Source organism: Macaca fascicularis, chromosome 5 (genome assembly GCF_037993035.2).
Source record: "Macaca fascicularis isolate 582-1 chromosome 5, T2T-MFA8v1.1".
Lineage (NCBI taxonomy): Eukaryota > Metazoa > Chordata > Mammalia > Primates > Cercopithecidae > Macaca > Macaca fascicularis.
In genome coordinates this window covers 182,225,874-182,237,890 of record NC_088379.1, presented here as the reverse complement: position 1 = coordinate 182,237,890, position 12,017 = coordinate 182,225,874, and the positions used below count along the sequence as shown (strand labels likewise).

The window sequence follows — 12,017 nt, the reverse complement described above, 5'->3', positions numbered from 1 at the left end:
ATACAGAGTCCTTGTATGGGATATCTTAGTCCCTCATCTATTTCTTCCCTAAGTCCTAATTACTTTTGAGTAGCCATCAAGTCAGAAGTCCCTTGGGTTAGCACTTGAAAGGGGCTAATCATAAAACGAAGTTAGGGGAGGCACTTAGTGCACTGATGTGTAAGACATGAGGAATAGGAATAGGTTTCTTGTTTTAATATCAGCCTACGTACACAACCTAAATTTATGAGTTTGCGTTATATTCTCGAGCCTTTAAGATTTATAAAGATATCTTAAAGCACAACTTAGAATATATTCACATAAACCTAGCTTTGAAAAAACAATAAAAGCTTTTAAAACATATTTTACTTTAAATCTCAGAATTCTTTGCCAAGGAACAAATTTCTGAAATTTAGAGGTCCAGTGTGTATCTAATTTGTTTAAGGATTAATGTCTAATTTTAAAACACTTTATATCTACTACTGTGTTGAGAATGTTAGGCATATAAAGAGACAAATAAGGGACCTGTGTCATGCAATATAGATACCTCACCTATATTATTTAATTCTTAGACTAGAATGGATATTCAGTAAAATTATTTACCTTATTTGTTTTTATATGAGACTTAGTGATTTCTTAGCTTTTAATTCTTATTTTTAAGTTACCACATGTCTTTTCTTGATTCGTTGCTAGTGTTTAGTGATTGTACGTAATTTCTTGGCAATTTCTAAAAATACCCTTTGTAAGAAGTAAAACTTAAATCTTGTTTACAGAATGTTGTACCAGATCCCTCAAAATACTGCGGACCCTACAAACCACTTGGTATCTTAAAGCAGGATATTCCTATCCATAAAGAAACAGAAGATAATCGTGGTCATGACACTATTGGTAATTTGCCTTTTGTGCAGTTTTTATGGATAAAGTTTAGTTAATTATCTTCCTGTAGCTCTTCCCTATTCTTCTACCGGCAGTTGATTTTGATTGTTTTAACTGCCAATTAAGTGTCTCTCTCTATAGATTGATCAGTCTTAGAAACTGTATAAAATTTGGTAAATTATTTATACAAGACAACTAAAACCCAGTGACTATTCACTTGTGGATTTTTAAATCTTTATTTGATATTTCATTTTTTGGCAGTGTTATGTTGCTGTAGTTTAGTGACCTTCAATAACTTTTTCCAAGTTATAATGTTAAAAATTTACATTAGTTTTTGTCTTAGTTTGTTTTTCGCTGCTATAACAGACTACCACAGACTGGGTAATTTATAAACAACAGTTAATTTGGCCCACAGTTCTGGAGCCTGAGAAGTTCAAGAACAGGGTGCTGGCATCTGGCAAGGGCCATCACAAGGTGGCAGTCAAGAGAATGAGACAGGAAATCGGGTAGAACTCATCCTTCATATCAGGAACTCACTCCCTGCAATAATGGCATTAAGCCCTTTTAGCCTTAATCGCCTCTTAAAGGCCCCACCTGTTAATGAATAATGTTAATTGCCTGTTACCATGGCAGTTAACAAAATACCCAGACTGGGTGGCTTCTAAACAACAGAAATTTATTTCTCACAGTTATGGAGGCTGGGAAGTTCAAGATCAAGGCACTGGCAGGTTCAGAGTTTGGAGACAGCTTGTTTCCTGGCTCATGGATGGCGTCTTCTTGCTGTGTCCTCACATGGTGGAAGGGACGAGGAAGCTTTCTGGGGCCTCATTTATAAGCGCGTGAATTCCATTCATGGGGGTTCTGTCCTCATGACCTTATCAGCTCCCAAAGGCCTCACCTCTTGATACCATCACCTTGTGGAATAGGATGTTGATATGAATTTGGGGAAACACAAACATTCAGACCACAGCAGTTATTACCGCCTGCTCAATTATTTGGTTATATTTGAGGTAAACTTTATACACCTACAGTGGTTTATTTATTTGTTTATTTTTTTAACTTCTAGGCATGGTTGTAATCCATAAGACAGGACGTATCGCTGCTGGTACATCTACAAATGGTATAAAATTCAAAATACATGGGTTAGTGTTTCCAAAAGAACAGAGCTGTCAAATATACATTGAATGCAGAGCAATATATGCCAGGTGCTATGGGGGTTGCAAAGCACAGCCCTAGTCTCACAGCTACGATGAACGAGTGTGAAAGAAAATGCAGTACTGTCTGCTGAGTGTCACAGGAGAGGGAGTCACAGCCAGTGCTGTAGGGTTTAGGGGTGGCAGAGGTGATCGCTTTAAGCTGGGGTAGTTAGGAACACCAGTAAAGTGATGCTTAGAGATGAGCCCTGACTCATGGTAGTTGAGGTTTAGCACTCCTACTGGCTAAGAAGGTTGTGTGCGTGTATGTATGCGTGTATTCAGAACTCCCACTAACTTGGAAAGAAGGTGCGTGTGTGTGTATGTGTTCAGAACTCCCTACTGGCTTGGAAGGAATGTGTGTGTGTGTGTGTGTGTGTGCGTGTGTGTGCGTGCATGCTCAGGGCTCCCACCAGTGTGGGTGTTTGGGGGTGTGTGTGTGTGTTCAGGGCTCCCACTGGCTAGGGAAGAAGGGGTGTGGGTGGGTGGGTGTGTTTTGGGGTAGGGGAAGTGGTATTGGAAGATAAGACTGCAAGGGAAGACTGGAGCCAGATTTAAGGTGTATTAAGTCAGTTTAAGGCATTCTGGATTTAATTTTGAAATAGAAAAGCATTAAAAATTTCTTACAAGAAAAAAATCTGGTAAAAGTTTGGCACATTACATAGGAAGCAGAAATAGATTGTAGATAAGGGAAACCAATTTTGAACATGTTGCAATAATCTGGAAATTAAATGATAAATGATGGTAATAATAGAATACTCACTTTAACTCTATGCCATCCTGGTATATACCTGGCTGATAACAAGTTCTTTTAAAAAATTAATTTTAATGACAATGAAAATTGTGTGTATTTGTGGTGTACAACATGATATTTTGATGTATGTGTATGTTGTAGAATGGCTAAATCAAGCTATTTAACTTCTTATCTCACATACCAATTTTATTATGGCGAGAACACTTAAAATCTACTTAGCAGTTTTCGGCCGGGCAGGGTGGCTCATGCCTGTAATCCCAGCTATTTGGGAGGCCAAAGCAGGTGGATCACCTGAGGTCAGGAGTTCAAGACCAGCCTGGCCAACATAGTGAAACCCCATCTCTACTAAAAAAAAAAAAAAAATTAGCTGAGTTTGGTGGTTCGTGTCTGTAATCCCAGCTACTCAGGAGACTGAGGCAGGGAGAATCGCTTGAACCCGGGAGGCAGAGGTTGCAGTGAGCCAAGATCATGTCATTGTACTCCTGCTGGATGACAAAGCAAGACTCCATCTCAAAAAAAAAAAAAAAATCTGCGTAGCAGTTTTCAGATGTGCACTCTATTGTTATTAACCTTAGCATGATCCGCAGTAGGCCTCTGGAACCTTCCCTCCTGCCTAACTGGAATTGTGTGTCCTCGACCCACATCTCGCCAGGTCCACCTCCCCCAGCCTCCAGTAACCACCATTTTAGTCGCTGTTTCTATGAGTTCAGCTGTTTTACACTCCACATCTGATAACAAATTCTTATATAGTTAATGTAGGTGTGTGAAAACCTTAGTTCAAAAACTAGTGAAAACCTGTTCTTTGTTCTGATGAAGAATTTACTTAAAACGGTATCAGAGGCTAAGTGGAAATATCCCTTATTTGGAACAGCTTGTGACTTAATGTGTTTTACACTCAATTTCCTCCCCTAAATTGTTGATACCCTCTCAGCCGTGTAGGAGACTCACCAGTACCTGGAGCTGGAGCCTATGCTGACGATACTGCAGGGGCCGCCGCCGCCACTGGGGATGGCGATATATTGATGCGCTTCCTACCAAGGTATCACTTCTTAGTTTGTGAATTTTAGAGACCTTTGGAGAAGATACTTTTTTCTTTTAAGATAGAAAATAATTTTTGAGGCTGGGTGCAGTGGCTCACACCTGTAATCCCAGCACCTGGGAGATTGAGGCAGGTGGATCACCTGAGTTCAGGAGTTCGAGACCAGCCTGGCCAGCATGGTCTCGAACTCCTGACTGTTTCTACTAAAAATACAAAAAATTTAGCTGGGCATGGTGGTACAAGTCTGTAGTCCCAGCTACTCGGGAGGCCGAGGTAGGAGAATCGCTTGAACCTGGGAGATGGAGGTTGCAGTGAACCAAGATCATGCCACTGCACTCCAGCCTGGGCAATAAGAGTAAGACCCTGTCTCAAGAAAAAAAAAAAAAAAAAGAAAACATAATTTTTGTGTTGTTTAACCTGAATTTCTGTGCATAAGAGCTGCTTTGAAACTGCATACAAGCTTGTTGCCCATCATTTTGATAATGACAATCATTCAAGTTAAGTAATCATAGTCCTGTGAAATAAAGTAGTATTTCTCACCCTGCTTCCCAGATGAGAACACTTACAATCTATTTAGATAATTGATGTGAAGCTACTGAGTAACAGGGCTGTGATAGTTGATGGTAAAAGTAGGAAGCACAGTCATCGTGTACAGCTCACCACCCTAGCTAGATGGTGTGCCCATGCACACTACTTTCCCCTTTGATTGTAGCTGTTTTTCTCATTGAAAATCTGTATTCTTTTTGACTTCTGGCCATTACTACTGACAGTTATTCAGCCAAAGTCAAAAATAGTATTCTATATCTGAAATTCATGGGTGGATTAGTTGAAAAGATAGACACTGTATCAAAGTTGACTTGCTTTGTGGATGCTTTAACAGAAGTAACCGACTCCTGTTCATTTATGTGTATTCTGTCACGTGGCAATTTTGGTGGTTTTAATTCCTAACTTTAACCCAATTTGGAGTTAGTATTTATTCTGTGACACTGAGGTTTCACCTTTGTTTCAATCAGCTACCAAGCTGTAGAATACATGAGAGGAGGAGAAGATCCAACCATAGCTTGCCAAAAAGTGATTTCAAGAATCCAGAAGTATTTTCCAGAATTCTTTGGGGCTGTTATATGTGCCAATGTGACTGGAAGTTATGGTAAGTTGTGTTTGGATTTTTTATTTGTGTGAACTTCCAAATATTTATCAAACATACACTTTTTAAATATTGTTGTGTACAATACACTATATTCAACAGAAAAAGAGATTCCTTAAGTGGGCATTGAGTAAATGTTAATTGATGATCTGTCGAGACCCACAGCGTTAAAAATATACCTAAAAGCCTCTTTTGATTGACTGCTGATAGCTATGACCCAGTCTCTGACTAGTAGTTCTTATCTTTCACATGTGTCTTAAATGAAGTTTAGCTTCAGCTCCAGTACATGTTGACATAGGCTAATCTAGTCAAATGTTTATACTAATTAAACATAGACAAGGATAAATTATCTTCCCTATTTCTTTTCTATTCATTATTTAAATGCCTCAGCCATTTAGATCTTCTCGGGGCTCCAAAGAACAAAATGTATTACTAATTAGTAAACCAAAGAGGTTAGCAGAATTATTTTTGCACTGTTTGAGGCTTGTCTTTCGCTTCATTTACTTTCCGTATGAGCCTATCACAGTTTCAAAGCATTTTAAGATCAGCCACCGCTGATTCTCATTAGTGAATTTTCAGATGGGGAAGATACACAGCTTACTGATCAATATGACTTATTAGGTTGGACTGCTTATTATTGTTCTTTGATCTTTTACTTCCCACAGTTCTCTATTTGAAAAACTTGTTTGAAGAATGCTTTATTCTTTTTTAAGCACTGAGACACAAAAGTCAATAAAAATTATGAAGGGGAAAAGCTTTATGTATCAAATAAGGCAGTTTTATTGATTCCCTCTTAAGAAATAAACCTTATTAGAAAACTCAAAGTTGGATTTAACAGAATGAAAAAAATGATAATTATATAATTGTGGATGAATTTACAGTTGACTAGATTCTTCTATTTAATGACCGAAGAGGACCCTCCCCCAGGTGTTTGAGCATGAGAAGATGAACTTGATTAGACAAAGCATCATGACAAATTACTCTTGACTCTTCCTGTGAGAGTAGGAGAATAGGGAGCAGGAATGAATGATGAGAATGTTCTAGTGGCTAGAGAAATAAAATGTGGGGAATGTGCCTGAATAATTTTTCCTAAGAACGACATGTAAGAACAGTTAAATAATAGTAGCAATGACGGCATGTGTGTAGATCCACAGCAACAACAAAAATCAGCCAGTTTTCTGAAGTTCAAAGAGATATTTTACCAGCTACCTCGTTCCTTTCATGGACTGTTCACTGCTTAGTTCTGAGGAGGAGACACTAGTGTACTTCCTGTGACTTAGACATAAGGTATGCAGTAGCCAGTGTCTAGTCAAATAAGCAATATCTGTATTGGTTATAAATATGTACATCCTGTAGTTAACCAAACGTCTTTCTCATTTTTGGCCCCAGGTGCTGCTTGTAATAAACTTTCAACATTTACTCAGTTTAGTTTCATGGTTTTTAATTCTGAAAAAAATCAGCCAACTGAGGAAAAAGTGGACTGCATCTAGTCCATCTTTTCTGTCAGCATCTGTATTTAAAGAAGAAAGAAACAAAGGCTGAACAGGCTGCTCACTATCATCATCTAGTGTTCCTCATGTGTTCTAAAGTCTTTTTGTAAAATAAACACAAAAATAAATTTCTGTTGATGTGGCACTTTCTGTATCTGAAATTTTATCTATTTTTATATAACCTTTTTTATATTTTCTGAAGATGGATATGTATATGGCTGTGTTTTGTATATATTTAAGTTTTAAGTGACATTTGGATGTCTGATCAGTGTCGCAAAAAATTGCCACTTTGAGATTTATTTCCACAGTGATATATTAAACCCAAAAGGAATCATCATATTTGGATGCTTAATTAGAGTATACAAGTTTTTCAGACCCAAAGAAAAAAACAGCAGGGCCTCAGCATGATGAGTCCTAATTGAATTTCAGTATGTCACAGTGATGCATCTCTTATCACTGATTATTGGTTTTACTTAATATTCCCTAAAAACTTGAGGAAGGAAGATGATATTAAGAACATGAGATACTCTTTGATTTGTACATACTAGAAAATATGGGCAGTCTTCTGATGAGGAATTGTGTTGATTTTCTTGGCTTTTTTCCTCTTTTGGAGCTCTCTGTGTGAAAGTTCGAAAGCCACAAAAATATGATGTTTTACCTGCTAATATTTAGTATTGATCATTTCTTTTAAAAATGATTTGGGGAACTTGATCTGTACTGTAATTTTACTAATCCCTTATGCAGAGGTGGGTATTGCAGTTAGAAGTAAGTCAAGAAATACGTTGTTTAGCTTGGTTTGTTTTCCTAACTTCTGATTAACTGTCTGTATGGCAACTCTACAGAAGTTGTGTGTGCTTTCTCAGCAGCATTTTTCCTTCAAAATCATCTTTTTAATCAACATTCATTAATAAATGTACATGTACGATATTGTCTTCAAACTTTAGAATTTCAGCTGTTTTTTCTATGCTCATCTTAATGTTTAATGTTCTTTATAATTTAGGGGAGAAAGCTATCGTTTTAAGAACAGTGTAGGTCACTTGTTCTAATACACCTTGCTAGGTATCAGAATTCTCTGGGGAGCCTCTTTAAAAATGCCCTCTGTGTCACTAAATCAGATTCTTCATAAATGAGAACTTGAACCCTGGAATTAGCAACTGCTAATGGCAGCCCTACAGCTTCACACTCTGAGAGAGGGAATCTTACTGTTCAGGGTTATCTGAGGTATGCTAACCTGCTTCAACCTGGTGCTGGGCCTTGGAAAAAGAAAAAAGAAACCAGATTTAAACTTGCGGTTACTTTAAGATGATACTTGCATTTTGCATATTTGCTTTCCATTAATAAATAAGGCAGTCATTTACAAAATCACCAGGAAAAGGAGAATGAAGTATTCATGGCCTGTCACTTCCCAGCAAATTATGAGTTTAGCTGACAAAAGCAATCCACATATGTTTCTAAAAGATGTTTTCTTTTTAACTCACATTCTTCCTCAGAGAAATAATTTCCCTATATTGTAAGTAATGGAACTACTTTGGAAATACATTTTTTTTTTTTTTTTTTTTTTTGAGACAGAGTCTCGCTCTGCCGCCCAGGCTGGAGTAGAGTGGCGTGATCTTGGCTCACTGCAAGCTCCGCCTCCCGGGTTCACGCCATTCTCCTGCCTCAGCCTCCCGAGTAGCTGGGACTACAGGCGCCCGCCACCTCGCCCGGCTAGTTTTTTTGTATTTTTTAGTAGAGACGGGGTTTCACTGTGTCAGCCAGGATGGTCTCGATCTCCTGACCTCGTGATCCGCCCGTCTCGGCCTCCCAAAGTGCTGGGATTACAGGCTTGAGCCACCGCGCCCGGCGGAAATACATTTTTAAAGTTCAAGTTTTGACTGTAATGTTATTTAAATAATACAGATATGTCTTTCTTTTGAAAAGAAGTGTGTGTCCCTAGTGATGGTATATGCAGAGGGAACGTCTTTCTTTCATGATGTTACAATACCAGTGTTCACTGGGGTTGTGGGAAATACATGTAGGAAACTAGTGAAATATTAACACAGTTGGGAAAGAGAATTGTAAGCCAATTAGAAATACATTGAATTTGGAAGTGGTTCACTAAAATGGGAAATGCAAGAAAGTAACTTGGGAAGGGAGCCTTGGAAAATCTGATCATGATTTAACTTTTTTTTTTTTTTTTTTTTTTTGAGGCAGAGTCTCGCTCTGTGGCCCAGGCTGGAGTGCAGTGGCGCAATCTCGGCTCACTGCAAGCTCCGCCTCACGTGTTCACGCCATTATCCTGCCTCAGCCTCCTGAGTAGCTGGGATTACAAGCGCATGCCACCACGCCCAGCTAATTTTTGTATTTTTAGTAGAGATGGGGTTTCACCATGTTGGTCAGGCTGGTCTCAAACTCCTGACCTCATGATCTGCCTGCCTCAGCCTCCCAAAGTGCTGGGATTATGGGCGTGAGCCACCGCACCTGACCATGATTTAACTTTTTTTGCCAGACAGTAGTTAGTGGTTTGCCTCACATCTGTCCTGGTTGTATCATTGTATAGATTGCATGGCTATTACATACCATAAGGTAAGGGATCTAGTTGCAGAATTTTCCCCATTCTGGCAAGTTTTGTTTTTTTTCTTTGACCTTACAAAAAAATGTTCTCACTTGCCTACTGCTAAGATGAAACTAGATTGTCCTAAGCACATATATGGATTAAGCAACTTTTCTATGTGATTCTGAGAACGAACATATTGTCACTTAGATTTTTATTCTCAGTTTTTCTATTCTAATTTCTCTCTAAATGGATAAAAATTTCAATGACAATATCTATAGATATATGTAGATACAAAGAGAAATAAAGTATGTATGGATATGTGTGTGTGTGTATACATATATAGTAAGTATATATATGGAAAGAGGTGTAAGTACTTGCCACCTGAATCTATTCTCTCCTGTTTTCTGCTTACACCTTTCATCTCATAACATTACTACTATAGAATAGCCTAGGACTGGAGTGGGCATAAGTCTGAGCATTCTCTTAGCTCAGTGTAACAGCCCCACTTAGAAAAAGAAAGTGATTTTGATATTAGCAATATTAAAATTTCTTGATTAATACTCCAGAGGATTCGGATAAACACTCAAGTGCTTCGTATTTTTAGCACAATAGACAAAGAAGAAAATGTTAACCACGGTATAAAATAAAAGATTTTGGTAGTTTCATGCTCTTTATTTGCTTTGATTAATCCGTGGAACTTAAAAAAAATTATTTCACTTATTTAAATGGGCAGAAAAGACTAACGGTAGGTTGATTGTTATTTCTGCTAACCACAGTGTAAACTGGTTGTCACGAATCCTGTTCACCAAACATTTCCAGCTCTGCCTACCTGGCACATGGTAGGATTGTTCTTTTTGGCCTCTCGTGATCTGGTCCAGCCATGGGATGTCCTGGGCATGAGTTCTGAGCATTTTTTTCCAAACCTAACAACATGATGGTGGTTGTGCTTGAGTGACCGTAATGAGAACCCCATGACAGTGCAGGATGCACATGTAGTGTGAATAAGAAATAAGCCTTTTTATTGTGACACAGCATAAACTACCCTATCCTGACTGATACATAAAGAATGGTTAGGCCAGGCGCAGTGGCTCATGCTTATAATCCCAGCACTTTGGGAGGCCGAGGCAGGAGAATCACTTGAGGCCAGAGGTTCGAGACCAGCCTGGGCAATAACATAATTTTGTAGGAACGGTCTCTACAAAAAATACACAAAATTAGCTGGATGTGGTGGCTCATGCCTGTAGTTTCAGCTAACTGCAGAGGCTGAGGTGGTGAGATTGCTTGAGCCTGGGAGGTTGAGGCTGCAGTGAGCCGAGATCGCGCCACTGCGCTCCAGCCTGGATGACAAAGTGAGACCATCTCAAAAAAAAAAAAAAAAAAAAGAAGCTTAAACAGGCTTACATAGTTTAAAGAGTTTTTCTGGAGGTTATTAAACTAGTGACAAATGAAACTTTCTAAAGGACAAAAGGAATTTTTTAAAAAATAGATGCCTAGAAAGATATTATTAGGAAATTAATCAAAAAGTTAAAGGTACTACATTATAGGAAGGTTGTGGGTGACTTTATCTTAATAATATTTGTATGTTTTTTAAAAAGAAGCATCCATACCATAAGACTCCAACTGTATGACACCAGACAGGGAAAAACTATGAAGACAGTATAAAGATTAGAGGCTGCCAGCGGTTGTGGGGAGGGAGGAATGAATCAGCAAAGCACAGACTACTTTTAGGGCAGTGAAATTCTTCTCTGTAATACTGCAAATGGTGGATGTCATTTTATCCATTTCTCCAAACCCGTAGAATATACAACACTGAGTGAACCTTGACGTGAACCATGGACTCTGGGCAATAATGATGTGTCAGTGTCAGGTGTACCAGTTGTAACATGTACCACTCTGCTGGGGAAGGTGGATAGTGTGGAAGAAAGACTGTGTATGTGTGACGACAGGGAATATCAGGGAAATCTTTGTACCTTCCTCCCAATTTTGCTGTGAACTTAAAACTACTCTAAAAAATAAAGTCTATTTAAAAGGAGAAAAAGAAGCATATATTATTTTTATGATGGAGGCGGGAAACTCAAGTATTAAAGTTCTTTCATCTGACAATGTCCTATTGTATAAGAGTAGCCAGCATTGATTGAACACCTAACAGTAGTAAGCACTTTGATGTATTATCATTTAATTCTACCAAAAGCCAATGAGGAAGGTAATAGCATCCTTGGTTTAGGTAATTTTATACATAGTAGCTGCAATTCCTTCAGGCATGTGTGGCGCTGGCTTTTGTTCAGGACTATCTTTTCAAGAATGTTTCTATAGCGAAAAAAAAATAAAAAACCTTGGAAGATTGAGAGAGCGTTTCCCTCCTGGGCAAGGGGCATGTTTGTTTGCTGTCTAGTACAATAAAAATAATGTCTCCCTTTGAGACAAAGGTTAGGCAGGTTTGCTTGCAACCCTTATAAAAGGCTGGGGTTTCCTAAGCATGAGGTCCCTCAGCTGTGATGCACGCAAACTTACTGTTTGCAGTATCCACCTGAACCTGCCCCTCTGTACCCCCACCGGGACCCTAGTAGGGATCAGAACATCAAAGTCATGTTGCTTACTGTGCTGTGACTAATAATGTCCTTCGTCTCTGACCCACATGTCTCATGTTTTCTGCCCGTTTGCATGAAGCTGTGGCAAGCTAACTTGTTAGCTGGCAAGTAGAGTGAAACCTCTGACCCTTCACAATTCTTGATACTGTCAACAGTGCTTAGTAAAAGAGCCTTATTTTGCTATTACTTGCTTTCCCTTGCAATATGTATTTGAGATTAAAAAAAAGTTGTAGACTTGCAGGTAAATTGAAGATAAGAGCAAAGACTGCAGTTTTGCAAGTTCAAACTAAAGAATCACTTAATAAAAGCCAAGGACAACCTTCTGAGATTGTTTTACAATGTCCATATAATGAACATTGAATTAGTTGTGATGAAGTTTTCAAAAGAACCATTATTCTATTCGGGAATACCATCTAAA

The 12,017-nt window shown here is 38.5% G+C and overlaps 1 protein-coding gene across 5 annotated transcripts in view; it reads left to right on the top strand.

The window, feature by feature from the left end:
• AGA (aspartylglucosaminidase) overlaps positions 1 to 12,017 on the top strand; it is a 30,466-nt gene that overhangs the window by 4,550 nt on the left and 13,899 nt on the right. For 2 of the 5 annotated variants that reach the window (XM_005556357.4, XM_015450529.4), the window contains exons 5-8: positions 753 to 867; positions 1,922 to 1,997; positions 3,734 to 3,841; positions 4,855 to 4,988. In XM_005556357.4, coding sequence (XP_005556414.3) covers positions 753 to 867; positions 1,922 to 1,997; positions 3,734 to 3,841; positions 4,855 to 4,988 — 433 coding nt within the window. Of the gene's footprint in view, positions 1 to 752; positions 868 to 1,921; positions 1,998 to 3,733; positions 3,842 to 4,854; positions 4,989 to 6,374; positions 6,621 to 12,017 lie in introns of those variants that run through there. The other 3 variants (XR_012435364.1, XM_045393084.2, XR_012435365.1) reach the window with 3 other exon arrangements.